The following is a 19,272-nucleotide window of genomic DNA, read 5'->3' as shown; positions in this document are numbered from 1 at the left end:
GTAGGATGCTCCCAAACAGTTGCTGTGTCCACTAACAGCATAATGTGGTACGTGGGGAGAGCCACAGCCCAGAGCACTGCCTGGGAGGCATCTAGCAAGAAATGCAAGGCACAACTAAACACTTATATCTGCACTGGGCAAAGACAGCACCCATTTCTCAGGGCAAGCAGGACAAGACCTCCTCCAAGAACACAGAGGAGCCCCAAACAATTAAACAGCAGGTGAAGTACACAGAGACCAGAATGGGGGAGGAGGGGCCAGCATGAGAGCTTAGACACAGGCTGTCTCGTGGCTGCAAGGACCTACTCTCAGGCAGCTCTCCAAACCAGGAAGGCAGCAGGTGACCGACTCACAAGAGGGGCCACCTGGGTATAACCCAAAGGGCAGTGTTGCCTCGGGTGGACGCTGGTAAAATCGAGATACCAGAGAAGTGCAGTCCAAGCACAGTCCCTTTCCTATCCTAGCTTCCCTGACTACCAGCCTTCACCATCTCTCTCCCAAAACTCAGTATCCAGGCAAAGGCCAGGCTTGAGAGAGGAGAGACAACTGCTGGGAGAATCCAGTGTCTGGCACCAAAGACCTAACGCCACCGAGCCCATCCTGGTGGGGCTCTCCACAGAGCAGCCGTCTCCTCTTCCCCAACCACTCTCAGCAGAGCAGTGAGAGCCAGAACCCTTCACAGCACAACTGCACACCATCCAGCACTCCGGCCCAGGCTTGTTCATGGGCAGAGCCACAGTCACATGGCAGGAGGCCGCCACTGCTTGCGATGATGTTACAGTCTATTTTGAGGGTCACACTGGAGCATCTGTCAGCCAGGCCAGCCACACCCTCCATGTATCAGCCCTAAGAACTGGAGACGCCCACACAGGTCCATGGGCTCTGCCAAAGAAAGCTGCTGCCCAATGGAGACCCTCAGTCTGAGGACCTCTCTGGCTTCTTGACAAGATCAACTCAAATGCCCCTTATCTCCTGGTGCCACTGGCAGGGACTGGGTTCAGCTCCGGTGACTCAGCAAAATGTGGCTAAAGCACATCAGTCTGCACCCATCTCTGAGCCCCAGCTTGGCCCCTCCTGCTCCCCAGCGGACCCACACAGGGAGCAGTCAGGAGACCCAGCACGCTGAGACCCGGCTACTTCCCAATCATACTCAGGAGTCCCAAGGGTCTCATTTACTGGGAAACTCCTCCACACCCACACTCAGGCATGGCCGCGCCTTCTCTTGCCAAGAACCTTACAATGCCCTTCCTACATCTCCCTGAGGGTAAGTCTAGCCTATGATTACTTAACACTCTTCCCTGGACCTAGCACAGGACCTAGCACATAGTAGGCATGAACAAATACTCGATAAACCTTTTGAAGCAGAACCTTTTTGATTACAGTAGTCTGTGTTCCACAAAAGATACTCTGTCAAAACAAAGATGTTTCAAAATAAAAAAAGATTGGGGGGCGGGGCGGGCACACAGCCTAGTGGTTAAAGTCCTCACCTTGCATGCACTGGGATCCCATATGGGTGCTGGTCCATATCCCAGCAGCCCCACTCCTATCCAGCTCCCTGCCTGTGGCCTGGGAAAGCAGTCAAAGACGGCCCAAGGCCTTGGGATCCTTCATCCATGTGAGAGGCCTAGAAGTACTTCCTGGCTCTTGGCTTTGGACTGGCTCAGCTCTGGCCATTGCGGCCACTTGGGGAGTGAACCAGTGGATGGGAGATCTTTCTGCCTCTTCTTCTCTCTGCAAATTTGACTTTCCAATAAAAATCAAGAAATCGGGGGGGAGGAGGTGGCGGAAATCCCAGACCCTATGGAATTGTACCATAAAATTCAAAATTTAAAAAAATCAATAAATCGTTAAAAAAAAATGATTTATTTGCATTTCCCTCCTCCCCAGCAGACACAGGAGAATTAAAAAAAAAAAATCATCCCTTGGGCCCAGCGCATAGCATAGTGGTTAAAGTCCTCGCCTTGAATGCGCGTGGATCCCATATGGGTGCCGGTTCTAATCCCGGCAGCTCCACTTCCCATCCAGCTCCCTGCTTGTGGCCTAGGAAAGCAGTCGAGGACAGCCCAAAACTTTGGAACCCTGCACCCATATGGAAGACCTAGAAGAGGCTCCTGGCTTCAGATTGTCTTAGCATCAGCCATGCAGCCACTTGGGGAGTGAATCATCGGACGGAAGATCTTCCTCTCTGTCTCTCCTCCTCTCTGTATATCTGACTTTGTAAAAAAAAAATCTTTAAAAAAAAAATCATCCCACCCACCTTCCTCCATATCTGACCCTCCCTACTATAATCAGAAGCCCACATGGAGATGTATCCCTACAACTATGTAAACAATGTTAAAAATAAAATTTGAAAAGATTCATTTTTATTTATTTGAAAGACAGAACGGACAGAGAAACAGATCTTCCATTCGTTGCCTCACTCCATAAAAGACAGTAATGGCCAGGGTTGAGCCAGACTGAAGCCAGACCAAAGCAGGAGCTTCTTGCAGGTCTCCCGTGTAGGAGCAGAGACCCAACTACTTGGGCCATCTCCATTGCTTTTCCCAGGTCAATTAGCAGGAAACTGAAGCAAAAGTGGAGCAGACAGGACTCAAGCTAGTGACCATGGGGGATGCTGGCATCATTGGCAGTGGTTCAACCCACTATACTACAATGTAGGCTCCAAAATATTTACAAGACAAAGTTTCACAGAGAGGGAGGCAGGTGGGGAGGGGGAGAGAGCTTCCATGCATGGATTCCTTCCCTAAATATCCACAAGAGCCAGGATTTGGCAAGGCTGATGCCAGGAACCAGGAGCCACATCCAGATCTACCACATGAATGCAGGAACCCAAGCATTTCGGCCTTCCTCCACTGCATTCCCAGGAGAGCTGGATTAGAAGTAGAGCTGTCAGGCCCAGCACCGTGGCCTAACAGCTGAAGTCCTTGCCTTGAACGCACCAAGTTCCTATATGAGCACCAGTTCTAATCCCAGCAGCTTCACTTCCCATCAAGCTCCCTGCTTGTGGCCTGGGAAAGCAGTCGAGGACAGCCCAAAGCCTTGGAACTCTGCACCCATGTGGGAGACCTGGAAAAATTTCCTGGCTCCTGGCTTCAGATCGGCACAGCACCAGCCGTTGTGGTCACTTGGGGAGTGAATCATCAGACGGAAGATCTTCCTTTCTGTCTGTCCTCCTCTCTGTATATCAGCTTTTCCAATAAAAAATAAATAAATCTTTTAAAAAAATGAAGTAGAGCTGTTAGTACTTGAATCTATAAAGGATGCTGGTAATCTAGGCAGTAGCTTAATGCACTACACCTCAACACCAGCCCCTCAAATAACAGAAATCATTATAAAAAAAAGACAGCAACCCTAACAAAAACCTTTGTGGAGAAAAATGACACTAAAAACCAGAACATCTTTTACTAAGGTGTACTCCAAACTATAGTAAAACGGGTTTGTGGATTCAACAGACTGGAAGTGGCTCAAGCCCTGCTAGGCCATGTTACTCTTCTCTGGCCCCTCTGAGCACTAAGCCCCTTGCAGCCCTGTCCCCCTCACACCGCCAGGGACTTCTTCACTCTTTCCAGGAAGGAGTGCCCCAGCACCCCAGTGAGAAAGGGCAGCAGCAGCACAGACACTGTGACTGGGATCAGGAAAAGGTACCCAACAAGTCAGGGCTCCCCCATGAAATGAGAACACTGTCATCTGCTTCAAGCCCCCTCTAACTCAGTCACATAGCAAAGCTACACAACTGCCTAATGCTACAGTGCATGTCAAACGAGGGCAGGAATACACCCCCAGCAGTCTGGGAGGGAGGGACACAGCCAGCCAAACTGCCTGTCCTGTAACCGCCCTTGGCCGCCCCAAAACCACAGGTGAACCACAGCAGCCCCTGGCTCCACACCAGTCATGAGAAGGCTTTCAAAAGTCCTTCACAGGGAGACAGCCACTCAGTCTATCATCAATAAAACAGATTATCACACATGAAGATTTCCAAATCAGCTCAGTAGCCACGCTGTGTAGAATCTCTAGGAATGGAGGTGGGAGCTCAACCTGGCAATTAAGATGCTCGTTAAGATGCCCAGGTGCCTCTCACATCAGAGGCCCTGGTTCCATCTGCAGCTCCAGTTGACTCCAGCTTCCTACCAACGTGACCAGTGGGAGGCACCCAGTGACCACTCAAATAACTGGGCTCCTACAGCCAACCCTGGTTGAATTTTCGGCTCCTCTCATTGGCCCAGACCAGCCTTGGCCATTGAAGACATTTGAGAAATGAACCAGAGGATGGGAGCTCACTTTCTCTGGCTCTCTGCATCTCCAATAAATAAAATGCTGGCCATGGAGGCCAGGAAAGTCGGCCCGCCTTTCTTCAGACTTGTGGACACAGCCTCTGTCATAAGGCAATCTCACCTGGTACAGGACCTTTTCCAGCAAGAGCCACTTAGAATGTGAATGCCAAAAGCTTGCTGAAGGACACCAGGCAGGCCTCTTGGTCTAAACACTCCCCTTCTGAGAAGACATCTTGTCTCACTAGCTCATGTTATGTTATTCCCGGCAGAGAAGTGGCCGGGCACAATTAACTTAGCAGCTAAAGTCCTCACCTTGAATGCGCTAGGATCCCATATTGGCACCAGTTCTAATCCCGGCAGCCCAGCTTCTCACCCAGCTCCCTGCTTGTGCCCTGGAAAAGCAGTTGAAGACGGCCCAAAGCCTTGGGACCCTGCACCCACATGGGAGACCCAGAAGAAGCTCCTGTCTCCTGGCTTTGGATTGGCTCAGCTCCGGCCATTGTGGTCACTTGGGGAATGAATCATCGGATGGAAGATCTTCCTCTCTGTCTCTCCTTCTCTCTGTATATCTGACTTTCCAATACAAATAAATAAATCTTAAAAAAAAAAAAAAAAACTGCAGAGAAAGCCATTCACTTCTCTCCCCTACAGTTTAACAAATGTCTTCCCCGCCATGTCAGCGGGAAGAATAAACTCTGGGATCAATCTTTCAGTCACCACTATCACCACTATCAATATTTTTGACGTGTTTAAGAGGCTTTTGTCATTCACACTGGTTCATTTTAGTCAATGAAGGACTGCATATGCAAGTGTGATGACAGCCTCAAGAGAGGGTACACGTGTGTGTGCACTGTACCACCAGGTCCACATAACTACACTCCAATGTTTACTCGATGATGAAATTGCCTAATGGCACACTTCTCAGAACATGTCATCGTCACTAAGCCACATACGACACCAAGTGCATTTATCAGGTGGGAGGGCCAAACAAGGGCTGCAAAACCCTCTGGTAAGGTCAGGTGTTTGGCACAAAGGGTCAGGTTCATCTCTCAGCCCCTCTACTTCTGCTTCAGGTTCCTCAGTTTCCTGGTAATGGGCATCCTGGAAGGCAATAAAGAAGGCTCAAGTACCTGGGTCCCAGCAACCCACTGGAGAGAACTGAATAGTTTTGGTTTTTGTTTTTTTTTCTGACTTTGGCCTGGCCCAGCCCTGGCTGTAGCAAGCATTGGAGGAATGACCTAGTAGGCAGAAGACAGCTCTTTGTCTGCCTTCCAAATAAAATGAAAAGGTATAAACGGCTTTTAAAAGCCCTTCAGGAGTGGTGAAGGTATAGTAGGTTGAGCCACATTCCATTTCAGAGTGTTGGGTTGACTCCTAGCTGCTCTTGAGTTTCCTACCCAGCTTCCTACCCACACACCTGGGAGCAGTGGATGACAGCCCAAGTGCTTGGGTTCCTGCCACTCAATGAGAGAGCCAGATGGAGCTCCTGGCTTCACTTAGCCTAGCCTAACAAAGGCTGTTCTGGGCATCTGGGCAGTGACCAGCAGAAAACAACACTCTTATGCATGTGTGCCCACCTGCTCTCTCACCTTTTCCTTCTCCTAGCTCCCTCTCACTGTCACTCTGCCTTTTTTTCTTGGAAAAAAAAAAAATCCCTCCAATAAATATAAATTTCCTACCTTTGAATGCTGTATATGAAAATAAAAGTGAAAGATGCAGTACTTTCCCACAACAGGAATTTCAGGATCAGAGAATTTTAAGCTTAAGGCAGCTTAGGTGCTAGCCAAGTTCCCTGTAACATGGAGGAGACTGAAGTCCCAGGATTTACCCAAGATGAAGCTTCCCAAGGAGGAAACCCTGTGACTCCAGCCATCCTGCCTATGGCATGGTCCCTTGGCCGAGCATTCTACACGCACCACAAGGGGGATAATCCCTAGGAAAGAAGCATCATTCTTAATGTGCAGAAGCACAAAAACAGGATTGGGACAAAGATCTCTGGTGAACCAAGTGTTTTCCAAAGCAGCTACACACCTGCTGGGTCATCATCACCGGAAAGAAAAAAGAAAGGAGGAGACTAGGAGAAGGAAAAAGAGGAACGAAAATTAAGAACCTCCCTTCTGATTTCCTGTGTCTGCTTACATCACCCCACAACAGGGTGTCTCCCTGATGCTGACTTTAATGAGGACCTTCCTAAAGCTGGTCCAACTGGTGTTCAAGTTCCTGGACTGAAAAACAAGTTTATGGGCAGCCAGGTCACCTGCTGCTGACCATGTGTGTGCTGTTTACCCTGAGATGACAGGCTGGTGGCCAGCTCTGCTCTGATGAAAGCTGCAAAGACTCTACTACTCCTTTGAAGCCAACTGGGGCCTCTCCATGACTAATTGCCATAAAAAAGGAGTGGAAAAGAAGGGAAACCACACACACATCCTACCTCCTGGGGGAAAAACCCAACTCTGGATGCTTCATAGCTCATCCAAACTTGCTACTGGTTTTCTTGATCTCTGAGCTTTTAATGACATCATTATTTCAAGTCCCCCACTTTGCCTTGCCAACAATACACCCACCTGCTCTCAAGCCCTAATGCTGAGACCAGCCACAGTCATCAAGGAACCACAGCAGCCCAAACACACATGACTCGGCGCCTCACAATGTCAGCTATCAGACCTCGAACCCTGACCACCACCAGGAACACCTCAGTGTTGGGAAAGGGGGAGTGGTATACCGATCGGCTTACCCATCTCTTCCTTTGCTGACGATCTTCACCTCAAAGTAATAAATGCCACAGGCTGCAGGGATGGGGTGAGTGGCACGTACTGAGGCTGCATCTTTGTGATTTTTGCCATGACCTAACAGGAAAGGGCAAGGAAGAACTGTCAAGGGGAAGAAGTGCAAATGGCAGCCCTAGGAAATGTATAGAGTCTCCAACACACACAGCTCCTGCCTTGGGCATACCCTCCTCCTAACAACAGCAGCCCTGCCTAAGACACCATTCCCCCATACCTACAAGGAGGGGTCATATGGGAGCATATGAGGGACATCCCAGCGCTGCTGCCTATCTCTCTAGAATTCAGGCAGTCCGCGTGGAGAACCATGGAAAGTCGAGGGCAGGTCTGGAAGACATGCCCCCTGACCCTCCACTCAACTTCGACCTGACCTAGTCTGGACGAAATGGCAAGTGGGCAAGCCCAAGAACTTCTAGCTAACGGTGAAGATGTGACCAGCCCTTTCGTCAGACTCCCACAACTCAACAGTGATAAAGGGCAGGGCTGAAGTTGGAGGCAGCCCAAAACTAGCCAGGAGGCCCTGAAGTGGAAAGTCCAGCCCAGCACTGCGCCTGGGCACCTGTTGCAGTTCTCTTGGCATGGAGAAGGAAGGGGGAGTCTCAGGGCAGAGCAGACAATCAGACTGCCCCCTCACTCGCCCACCTGATCAGCCCCACCGCACCGGACATCCCACAGAGCCTAAGGCCTATCCCAGAGCACCCCCGCAACAAAAGGGTCGCGACGGGGCAGGGGCAGGCGGCATCGTCACAGCCGTCCTGCAGATGCTCTGGCCGGATCCCCACTCCGTGGCCACAAAGACCATACCTTTGTAGTGGACACGGAGATTGCCTTGGGAAAGGCCGATGTAGTTGTACTTGTCCTTGGGGCTCCAGGAACGCGGCAGGGGCGTCTCGTGCTGGTTGACCGCGGGGTACAGACGCTGCAGGCGCCGGCTCAGCTCCTGCTCCCCGGGGGACGGCAGCCCGCCCCCAGTGCCCCCACCCGAGGAATCTCCAGGCTGCGGATTCCCAGCTCCCGGGTCCGCCGTCGCCGCCGCCATCTTGGAGGGAGCTGCTATTGTGTCACTGGGGGCGGGGAAGAACAGGACCAGATCCGCCCCGCTCAGCCAATGGTTCGCGAGCCTCCCGGGGCCGCAGGGAAACCGAGTCCGAGTCCGGCACCTCTTTTTGGACACTGCCCCTTCTTGAGCCACGTTTGGGACTTCATATCCCACAACGCAGAGCTCTGCGGAGGCCGGCCCAGGCGGGGATGGTAGAGGACGACGGGAGATGTGGTACAGCCTGCTCAGTCGAGAACTAGGTCAGCTGAGACTTTGGGGGCACCAAAAACTACACTTCCCGTCAACGACGCGGATCCGGCCCCCTCAGCGTCCCTCCCTCCTCCAAGGCTTCTATTCGTGTTCGGCTTCAGTTCTGGTGGCCGGGGCCCAAAGGCCCCGTAAGTGAAGGGGTCTCGGAGCGCTCTGTTCCCGTGTCAAAGTGCCTCTCTGCTACCTGGCCCCTCTCCCAACAGGCGGGCGCTGAGTTCGGAGGCGTGACGCGACCCTGATCCCGCCCCCGCCGCAGGGGCCGCCGGGGCCTGGTCGCCACGACAACGGGCTGTACACTACTAGAGATACCGTGGCGGCGGGTTGCTGGTGGCCAGCCTGCCCGGGTCAGGCAGGAATGGACTCCTCGCAGGCGCGGTGCTGCAGCTTCTCTGTGTCGAGGTAGGCGTTGGTCGGTCTGAGGATATATAACAGGATTTAAAATACGTCCAGAAAGGAAATGGCACCTGAGACCGACCCTTGTTACCTACCAGTGAGATACCTCTGTCAGGCCGCGGGCCCAGACGGAATCAGCGCTGCTGACACTGTGTGTCCTGGAGCCTGGCTGACCTGGCCCTGCTAGCTCTAGGGTAGACGCACTTTGCTGTTAGTAGTTGCTTCCAGCTGGTGCGGAGGATGCTTACATACCAAGTGTGTTGTAAGCCACGGTTAACCCTCACAACTCAATGAATAAATAACGTCATCATTGTACCACGGGGAGAAGGGGATTATGAGTCTGGAAAGATAAGGGTTTTTAACCTGCATATGCTGGTAAGTAGTGGAGTTGAGATCTGAACCCAGCGATGTCAACTTTCTGAACTCGAACCCTTCACCCCCGAGCTAGGTTAATGATAAGCATGTTTTTGTTTGTTGGTTGCTTCTTTTTTTTTTTAAGATTTATTTATTTTTATTATATAGATATATAGAGAGGAAGAAAGACAGAGGAAGATCTTCAGTCTGATTATTCACTCCCCAAGTGAGCGAAATGGCTGGAACTGTGCCGATCCGAAGCGAGAAGCCAGGAACCAGGAACCTCCTCCAGGTCTCCCACTCGAGTGCAGGGTCCCAAGGCTTTGGGCTGTCCTCCACTACTTTCCCAGGCCACAAGCAGGGAGCTGAATGGGAAGTGGAGGAGCCGGGACTAGAACCGGGGTTCAAAGTGAGGACTTTAGCTGCTAGGCCACCACCGCCACCACCAGATAAGCATGTTTTGATGAAGTTCTGGGCCAACACTAAGCAGCCTCAGGGTAGCTGCAGGGGCAGGATGCAGCCTCCAGGGCCTGAACAATGCACTGCCTAAGTCCCGTTGATCAAGAAAGTCAGCTGTGTGGGTTTAGACAACAATTTTAGATAAACCTTTTACAACCTTTTTCATGTTGTAGCCTCAAGAAAAGCCTTTACAGTTATAGGCACAGATTCCTGTAACTCAAACATCGGGATACCTATGTGTCACACGTTTAGTGAGGCTGTAAGTTCTCACCACATAGGCATTCAGGAAGCTATAACTGAATACATTTTCCCTCTTGTAAGTCAACACACACACACACCTGACTACCCCTAAATTCTAATTTCCAGGATCTGCTACTGTGACAGATAAAGCCTGCAAAATTATCCTAGAGAAGGAAATGCCAATTTAATGATCTTGGCCAGAGCTAAAATTAGTCTATGAGAACCAAGCAGTAGAGTGAAGAAAGAATAGTTATGTGGCAGAGCCATGATTGAAGAAATTGCAATTCTCCACGAAACTAAGAAAGAAAGAAATTCTTAGGCCTGGCGCAATAGCCTGGTGACTAAATCCTCACTTTGCATCCGCTGGGATCCCATATGGGTACCAGCTCGTATCCTGGCTGTTCCACTTCCTTGTGTTGGAGACCCAGAAGAGGCTCCTGGCTCCTGGCTTCAGATCAGCTCAGCTCTGGCTGTTACGGCCACTTGGGAAGTGAACCCCAGACAGAGGATTTTTTACTCTGTGTTTCCTTCTCTCTGTAAATCTGACTTTCCAATTTAAAACAAGTCTTAAAAAAAAAAAAAAATAAAGAGGATCCCAATCCATTTTAACAAGGAAAGTGCAGGGCCCAGCGCAGTAGTCTAGCAACTAAAGTTCTCACTTTGCACATGCCAGGATCCCATATGGGCATTGGTTCTAACCCCGGAGGCCCCTGCTGGTGGCCTGGGAAAGCAGTTAAGGATGGCCCAAAGCTTTGGGACCCTGCACTTACATGGGAGACCTGGAAGAAGCTCCTAACTCCTGACTTCAGATCAGTGCAGTGCCAACCATTGTGGTCACTTAGGATCACTGAAGATCACTGAAGATCTTCCTTTCTGTCTCTCCTCCTCTCTGTATATCTGCCTTTCCAATAAAAAGAAATAAATCTTTAAAAGAAAAAAAGAAGGAAAGCACAATGTAACAGCTGAGGCTGACACCCTAAGCTTTCTGAACAAGTGTGTGGGCTCCACTAGGTATCCTGTTCTTTTTTTTAAGATTTGTTTTATTTTTATTGGAAAGGCAGATGTACAGAGAGGAGAGACAGAGAGGAAGATCTTCCGTCCGATGATTCACTCCCCAAGTGAGCGGCCGATGCTATGCCGATCCGAAGCCAGGAGCCTCTTCCGGGTCTCCCACGCGGGTGCAGTGTCCCAAAGTTTTGGGTTGTCCTCAACTGCTTTCCCGGGCCACAGGCAGGGAGCTGGAAGGGAAGCGGAGCTTCCGGGATAGAACCGGCGCCCATATGGGATCCCGGGCGTGCAAGGCAAGGACCTTAACCACTTGCGCCACCGCGCCGGGCCCTTTTGTTTTGTTTTTACTATTTTCTCTATGACATCAAAACTGAAAACAGAGCCATTGTTGGGGCACATTGTGTTAAATCCACCACCTGTTATGCTTCTACATCCAGTGCCTGCCAGCAGTAAAAGGCATAAATAGAAGTGTTTCTCATTCCCATGAGAAGACTGGTGTCAAACATCTGTTGTAATACCAAAGTGACACCCCAAGCTTTCAGAACAAGTGTATAAAGCTACCGGCCAGCTGTGACGCCGACATCCCCCATCGGTCACTTGTCAGTTCCAGCATCTTCACATCCAGCTCCTTTTTTGCATCCCAGTGCATGCAAAGCAAGGACTTAAGCTACTAGGCTGTCACACCGGGCCCCAATGCTTTTTATTCTTAAGCTTCATAACAACTTTAGTCAGAAAGGCAAAGCAAAACTCAGATTGTCTCCATTTCTGTTTTGAAAGTTTTATTTGTTTGACTCTAGGAGTGTAAAGGCTCTGGGAATGTAAGGAAAGGGTCTGGGCCCAGACCTGCTGGGTGTCATCAGGCACCAGAGGGACCCAGAGCCCTGCTGGAGGAAACTGTGCCTTGTGGATCGAAAGGAGGGGGCTCTCCGCACTCGGTGCTGTTCCCCACCCCCACAGCTTGCCCTTCTGTGCGCAGAACACGCCCACAGCCTTCGGGGGCAGCCATGAAAGACTCTTCTGTCTCTGACTCCAAGAGCACCCAGAAGCACAGACTTTCTCAGAAACAGAAGACACTGGTGAGTGGCACAGTCTTTCCGCAACCTCAAGTAAGAACCCCCGTTCCCCATCTCTGTATCCTGAAGTACACCATCCACTCAGCAGAAGCACCTCCACCAAGAGTAGCTTCTTCCCAGTTAGGGGCCGGTGGCTGGCAGGGCCCAGGTCCACCTGGCTTGGGGAGGGGGGTGCCATGGGCTGTTCTGCATCTAGAAACCTTCCCAGCTGTCTCTTGGCAGCCTGAGCCTCTGCCCACCGTGCCCTGTGCTGCAGTTGGCATTCTGGAAAGGACCTCATCTCTTCATCTAGCCGGCTGTGTACCAAACGCTGTGCTAGGAGCTGGGATGACCACGGCAAATCTGCCCCGGTCCTTCCCACCACTCTGTGGATTGCTAGAAGGCTCGAATGGCCAGGCCTCACAGAGGATGCCATAACTACTTAGGACTTGGTGTGTGAGAACAGAACAGCAATGTTGACTCTCATGATGCCCTCTATTTCTGTAATGTTTTACACAAAAAGGCACTTTGTCTTAGTAAGGGCTTCCAGGCTTTTCCTGACAGGATCAAAGGATTGTTATGATTTTATCAGAAGACAGTCATTGTTCAGATTTTCCTAATTTATTTATTTTCATTGGAAAGGCATATTTACAGAGAGAATGAGAAACAGAAAGAACTTCCATCTTATGATTCACTCCCCATTGACGACAATGGCTAGAACTGAGCTGATCGAAAGCCAGGAGCCTCTTCTAGTTTTCCCACATGGATGCAAGGTCCCAAGGCTTTAGGCTGTCCTCAACTGCTTTCCCTGGTCACAAACAGGGAGCTTAATGGGAAGTGGAGTAGATGGGACACAAATCGGTGACCATGTGGGATCCAGGTGCTTACAAGGGGAGGATTTAAGCAATTGAGCTATATCACGTGGACCTCTAGACCATCATTTTTCAAGTTCAGTGGTGACAACTCAACCTGCAACCAGCAGGAGGCGGTGTACTCTCCTGTTGTTCCCTCTTGGGGCCGCCTCTCTGTTTTCACCTGCAGGGGGCAGCAGAGAGCAAAGAGCTTCAGGCGCGAGAGGCCAGAGGCCCTCCCAGCTGCGCCCCTGCCCTGCCAAGTTTCCACTCCCCATGCTATCAAAGTAGGGCTGACATGTTTCCTTGCAGCAGACACAGCTGGCAGGACACAAGGACTGGCCTTCCCCAAGTGTGACCTACATAACTCACTCACTAGGGTTAGGGTTATTTTGCATGGTTACAAAAAAAATCACAGTTTGATAATATTCAAGAAGATAATTTTTCTGCCTAAATATATTTGCCCCCATGATGATTCTGTTTGATTTCTCCATTTTCCTGTTTGTGTATTTCTTTTTTTAAAGATTCATCTTATTTTTATTAGAAAATCAGATATACAGAAAGGAAGAGAGACAGAGAGGATGCAGAGAATGATCTTCCGTGCATTGATTCACTCCCCAAGTGGCCGCAATGGCTGGAACTACGCCAATCCGAAGCCTGGAGCCTGGAACCTCCTCCTAGTCTGCCACACTGGTACAAAAAAAAAAAAGCATCTGGATGGATAGAGAAAGGATGGAGACAGACATTAAGAGGGAAAGCACTGTTGTCATGGTTACCCCACCTGTCCTTCTCTGCAGCCCCTTCACTTCTCCATGGGCAGCTACCTGTCCCCATGGCCCACACATGCCACTGGGCAGACAATTCTGCAGAATAGAAAGCCCTGTTCTTCCGATGACCACCAGAGGCGATCAGGGTAAGCCAGGTCTGCCCAACAGTGCATGTGGGGCAGGCATGGAGGGGTGCTGGAGCAGGAGACAGGGCAATGGGGTGATTGCTGCGCTAGGCTGGGGACATGCCGCTCAGCCTGGCGTTCCCTGTAGGAGCCAGCAGCAGCCGCTGAGCACAGTCAAGCCCAGGTACCTGGAGCAGCTAGAGAACTACCTCCGCAAGGAACTCCTCCTGCTGGACCTAGGCACCGACAACTCCCAGGAGCTGAGGCTGCAGGTCGGACGAGCCACAGAGTGAAAGGGGGGCAGGGAGAAACCCCACCCACCAGGACCTGGCATGCAGCCAGACTTCTCCTTTTTCCTCTGGGTCCCCTTTTCTGAAGGAAATCTTGTGACAAGACCAGTTAGCAGGGCACCCCTTAGCAGGAAGGAGGCTAGAATTTGCATAAACGGCTGACTCCAGAGCTCCAGGTCACTGCAGAGAGCTATGTTGCCTCCAGAAACAGAACGCAGAACGTGTGGCCCGGGTGGCTCAGGTGTGTCTATGGATCACAATGTGCTGCAAGAACCTTTTGTGGCCTCCTGCTTGCCCAGGGCTGTGAGACGCAGGGTATGAAAGGCAGGAAGCCAAAGACGCAGACCTGAGAGCCAGAGGGTGACCCAGGCACAGAGTGCAAAGTCTGGCTCTCACTGGCCTAGAAAGCCTCTGGGCAGACACCAGCAGAGGCTTCTAGACAGCTATGCCCAACACCGTGGCACAGAGACCTTGGCAGTGACCGGGTCCAATAGTAAGGGTTCCCTAGCAGCTGCAAGCTGGAACACTTGTGAGCTCAGCAGGGAAAAACACAGGTCCCCAGCAAGGTAACAAGAAAAATTCCTTTTCTTCCTAGCCTTACAGAGAAATCTTTGAGTTCTTCATAGAGGACTTCAAAACATACAAGCCATTGCTGTCTTCCATCAAGAATGCCTATGAGGAGATGCTGGGTAAGAATGCATCTACTTCTCTGGGCTGGGCTAAGAAAATGCAAGAGTCAGACATGGCGCGGTGTCCTAGCAACTGGGGTCCTCACCTTAAAAGTGCCGGGATCCCATATGGGTGCCGATTCTGGTCCCGGCAGCCCTGCTTCTCGTCCAGCTTCCTGTTTGTGGCCTGGAAAAGCAGGTGGGGATGGCCCAGGGCCTTGGGGCCCTGCGCCCGCATGGGAGACCTGAGGAGGTGGCTCCTGGCTCCTGGCTTCAAATCAGTTCAGCTCTGGCTGTTGCGGTCACTTGGGGAGTGAATCATTGGGCAGAGGATCTTCCTCTCTGTCTCTCCTCCTTTGTGTATATCTGACTTTGTAATAAAAATAAATAAATGTTTAAAAAAAACCTGCAAGGGTCCTGCTCTCTTGATCCAAGGCTCCAGGGCAAGACCAGAGCAGCTATTAACTGGGCTTTGAGGCCACCAAACCCCCACCCCGAGTCTTTCTGCATCACTGTGCTGTGATAAAGAATCCGAGACACTTAATCACCTCCTGTTCTTGAGAGGCACAGTAGGAGGGCCAGTGTGCTGGAACAGGATTGAGCCGCCACCTGTGACTTCAGCACCCCCATTCAAGTCCTGGCTGCTTCACTTCTGCTCCCATTCCCTGCTAATGCACCTGAAAAAGCAGCAAATATTTGGGCCTCTGCCATCTCCATGGGAGCTCTGAATACAATTCCAAGTTCATGCCTTCAGCCTGACCCAACCTGAGCCATTATAAGCATTTGAGGAGTGAATCAGTGGAGGGAGATCTCTCTGTAACTCTTCCAAATAGAGAGAAGCATGGTGGGACAGTTTCCACATGAAACACAGTGAACCCAGAAGACAGTGAGTACCTCTGGGAAGTGAGGAGGTGCCCAGTTGCAGGCAAGCTGCAACACCAGCAGTTACAGAGGAAAGAGCATAGGAGAGACCCTGGTCTCCAGCCAGGCTCTGGCCCTGGCTTAGAAGCAAGTTCAGGGCAATGTAGGCCCCTTGAGTACACAGACCAAAACAACCACTCACCTGAGTGTGACCTTGGGCCCTATCACCTGGCTGTTCTCTACTGCCCCCAAAGAGTTCTCCCACCTGCCCCTGCTTAGCCCACCAAAGGGAGAAGATCCGGGCTCTGGAGCCACTGAAGGCCAAACTCGTCACAGTGAATGAGGGTTGCGATGAGAAGATTCTGGCCATGAGGGCTGAAGAGCGGAACGAACTCTCCACACTCAAGACAGAAAAGATGCACCTGCTAAAACTCATCGACAAAAAGAATGAAGAAAAGATCTCCTTACAGAGTGAGGTCAGCGCAAGCAGTGTGGCAACCCTGTCCCTGTTCTCCTGCCCCACAGATGCCCAGAGTAGTTGGAGGGAACCCTGAGGCCATGGGCACGGAGGTGACACATAACCTGCAAACCTGCCCTCCCCTTGCATCTGGAATGACACACAGAACCGCCACCTCCACCCCACCCCCAGAGCTTCACTCAGCACCAGCCAGGGGCGGGGGAGGCGAGTGCCACAGACTCCATGGGAGGAGGCATTGGCACCTTGCTGGGATCTCAGGAAAAGCAAGATTCCTCCAAGCCTTCCTGTTGCCAGGCTCTGAGGGGACCACCCCACACCCCTCCCATCCCCTATGATGACTAATCATATGCAGGAGTCCCCTGCACACAGCCATCTTCCCTCCAGGTGACCAAACTGAGGAAGAACTTGGCTGAAGAGTACCTGCGTTACCTCACTGAGCGAGATGCCCGCAAAATTCTGATCGCAGATATGAACGAGCTGCGCTACCAGCGGGAAGACATGTCCCTGGCCCAGTCCCCAGGTGAGCTGGAGCCAGGTGGCTCTCTGGCCCTGAGGGACTGGGGAATGGGGAAGGCAGCTTTCCACTGTCCATCTACATACAGCATTCCTAGTCTGTTCAGGCCACAATTGTTTGGGAACTTCCTCTGCCACCACCTGGCGACCAAGTTAGGCAGGAACACTGCCAATGGCTTAGGCCACCTAGACTGCCAAGGACAGTCTGTCTAGGAGATACACTGTATCCTGAACCCCTTTCAGCTGATAATGTTGTCCCAGCTGATAATGAGTCCTAGGGAAGACAGAAGGGCCCAAGGGTGTTCCCCCCTTGCCCTGGGCTCTGAGCCCCAGAACCAGGGTGACATGGGCTGTGGGGCTTCCTGCAGATGTCTGGGGGGAGGACCCCATGATGCTCTCATTGGCTCTGAAGATGGCACGGCAAGACCTGACCCGGGCCCAGATGGAGCTCAACACCATGAAGGCCAACTTTGGTGATGTGGTACCCAGGAGGGACTTTGAGATGCAGGAAAAGAACAACAAGGATATTCAGGAGCAGGTGCTGGAACACGGGCTGGGACAGGCAGGGCCGGGCTGGGCTGAACGGGTCGGGGAGACAGAACCATAGACCTTGTCTGCAGCTGGATGGCCTGAAAGCTGACTATGAGGAGGTGCGCAAGGAGCATGAGATGCTGTTGCAGCTGCACATGAGCACGCTCAGGGAACGTGACCAGTTCTCCTTGGAGCTGCAGGAGATCCAGCGCACCTCCACGCCCCGGCCTGACTGGACCAAGTGTGAAGGTGCTGTCGGCCTCAGGGAACCTGGGGACCACTGAAGGGGATGGGCCAGGTTTCAGCTTCTTTTCCTCACCTGCAGATGTGGTGGCTGGGGGCCCAGAGCGCTGGCAGATGCTGGCCGAGGGCAAGAACAGCGACCAGCTGGTGGACATACTCCTGGAGGAGATCGGCGAGGGCCTACTCCGGGAGAAGGACTTCTTTCCTGGGCTGGTAGGAGAGTCCCTGGGCAGACAGCTTGGAGTGAAATTGCAGCAGCCAGGCCTTGTTGCTAAGGAGAGCTGAGCTTCCATAAAGGAGTCATCCGGGTCTCTTCCCAGCCTGGGAGTAGGCCACAGATGGCCCTGGAGACAAGCTGACCCCTCCATCTATCTCCTTTCAGGGCTTTGGAGAATCCATCCCCGCCTTCCTGCGATGTGATGGCCCCGTGCCAAACAAGAAGCCAGCCAAGAAGGACGTGGTTAGCCTTCTTAAGGATGTCTGGAAGGAGCGTATGGCGGGGGATAAGGTCAGAGTTCACCAGCCTGCTGGCATGTGGGCTTTCAGAGTCATCCAGGAGCTCCCCTTAAGGGCCGACCAACCCTGGAACAGCCTGACCAGGAATTTCCTTCGTGCTACAGAAAGAGAAATTCCCAGACTTCTTCTTCAGTTTCCTGGAGCGTCGGTTTGGACCCCAGGATGCTGTAGCCTGGGCTTACACCCTTTTTGAAAACATCAAGCTCTTCCGCTCCAATGAGGTCATGAGTCAGTTCTACGCAGTTCTGATGGGAAAGGTAAGCTTCAGCTTCATCCCAGCCTGCACTGCTGGGGATCCACCAGCACAGCCCAGCTCTGTGCTTGTGAACACCTCCCTCCCCGTAGAGGAAAGAGAGTGTGTACATCAATCAGAAGGAGCTCCTTGCCTACTTGCTGAAGGAGATGACAAATGCTGACAGTCAGAATGAAGGACTCATAACCATGGAGCAGTTTAGGTGAGAAGCCAGACCAGACCAGTTCAGACTCCCAGGCCAGGCTCTGGCATATTCAGGGATGAGGGGAGCCGGCGGAAGGGCCACTTGGTGTGTTTGCTGCCTTCTGAACCCTTGTGTGGCTGGCAGAGGAGGGTGCAGGGCAACAGGTGGGCAGGCCTCAGCCATGGCCCTGTTGGCCTTCATGTCTCCCCACAGCTCCATCCTCAAGAGCACCTTTCCCTTCAAGACGGGAGAGCATATTCTGGAGCTGATGGAGACAGGCGGCTGGCATCCCAACAGCAGCAATGCAGACTTGCTCAACTACCGCTCTTTATTTATAGAGGTCGGTGGCTGGGACCAGAAACCCGCCCTGCCACCCCCTACCTTGGCTGCACCCTGGCCAGCGTGCCCTTCCCCTTGCCTTGTGACCCCTTGCAGGATGAGGAGGGCCACAGTGAGCCCTTTGTACAAAAGCTGTGGGAACAGTACATGGATGAGAAGGATGCATACCTGCAAGAACTAAAGCAGGAGCTGGGCATGGAACTGTGAGTGACTGTAGGGCTGTCAGGCCCACTCAGCAAGTCCCATGGGCTGGGCTGGTCCCTTAGGGCGGCATGGGAAGCCCTAGAACCTCCCTATGCCCTACACGGCTGCAGCCCAGCAGAAAGGGAGGCACCTTGGCATCTGGGGTTAAGGCCTGCCTCTCTTCCTGGGGACCAGCCGTGATGAAGTGACCCTATACAAGCTGCGTGTAGCCCTTATGAACATCGACCCCAGCCTGGACAAGCAGACCTTGAGAGCATACCTAAGCCAGGCCTTCCAGCGGCCGCTGGCAGAGCTACCAGAGGAGGGCAATGAGAAGGAGCACAGCATCGTGACAGGGCTCAAAGAGGCCCTGGAACAACTGCAAGCAGCTGACATCAAGCGCATGGGACCTCGAGAGCAAGAGACTGCCAGCTAGGGCCCGCATGGGTGGCTGAGTGCCCCAGGGCTGAAGAAAACCAGGTTTTAGTATTATGCTGTTTGTCTGACCCAAGCCTTTCTGCAGGCTGTGCCCGAGGGATCAGGGGTGGGGCATGGGGACGGGGGAGAAGTTAGGGATCCGGATTGGGGGCAGTCCCTGCCT

The 19,272-nt window shown here is 52.1% G+C and overlaps 2 protein-coding genes across 3 annotated transcripts in view; one reads left to right on the top strand and one right to left on the bottom strand.

The window, feature by feature from the left end:
- Nucleotides 1-8,351, bottom strand: part of LOC121167742 (ran-binding protein 10) — a 59,348-nt gene extending 50,997 nt beyond the window's left edge. The window contains exons 1-2 of the mRNA XM_040997320.1: nt 7,859-8,351; nt 7,006-7,117 (exon numbers count right to left, since the gene is read on the bottom strand). Of these exons, the coding sequence (XP_040853254.1) occupies nt 7,006-7,117; nt 7,859-8,093 (347 nt within the window). The 5' untranslated portion in view covers nt 8,094-8,351. The remainder of the gene's footprint in view (nt 1-7,005; nt 7,118-7,858) is intronic.
- A 156-nt stretch (nt 8,352-8,507) lies between these two features.
- On the top strand, nt 8,508-19,213 carry LOC121167741 (translin-associated factor X-interacting protein 1-like). 2 transcript variants are annotated; one of them, XM_040997319.1, is made up of 16 exons: nt 8,508-8,762; nt 11,794-11,893; nt 13,518-13,633; nt 13,761-13,884; nt 14,498-14,591; nt 15,711-15,907; nt 16,294-16,429; nt 16,791-16,960; nt 17,043-17,202; nt 17,279-17,409; nt 17,579-17,704; nt 17,817-17,969; nt 18,058-18,167; nt 18,363-18,489; nt 18,585-18,691; nt 18,867-19,213. In XM_040997319.1, the coding sequence occupies exons 1-16, from the start codon at nt 8,719-8,721 to the stop codon at nt 19,105-19,107; spliced, it is 2,136 nt and encodes a 711-aa protein (XP_040853253.1). In that variant the 5' UTR covers nt 8,508-8,718; the 3' UTR covers nt 19,108-19,213. The 2 variants fall into 2 exon arrangements, with proteins under 2 accessions (XP_040853253.1, XP_040853252.1); XM_040997318.1 differs by having other exon boundaries at nt 11,794-11,923.
- The last annotated feature ends 59 nt before the right edge of the window (nt 19,214-19,272 follow it).

Source organism: Ochotona curzoniae, unplaced genomic scaffold (assembly GCF_017591425.1).
Source record: "Ochotona curzoniae isolate NIBS_2020 unplaced genomic scaffold, NIBS_Ocur_1.0 patch423, whole genome shotgun sequence".
Classification (NCBI taxonomy): Eukaryota; Metazoa; Chordata; class Mammalia; order Lagomorpha; family Ochotonidae; genus Ochotona; species Ochotona curzoniae.
This window is presented reverse-complemented; position numbering and strand designations above follow the sequence as displayed.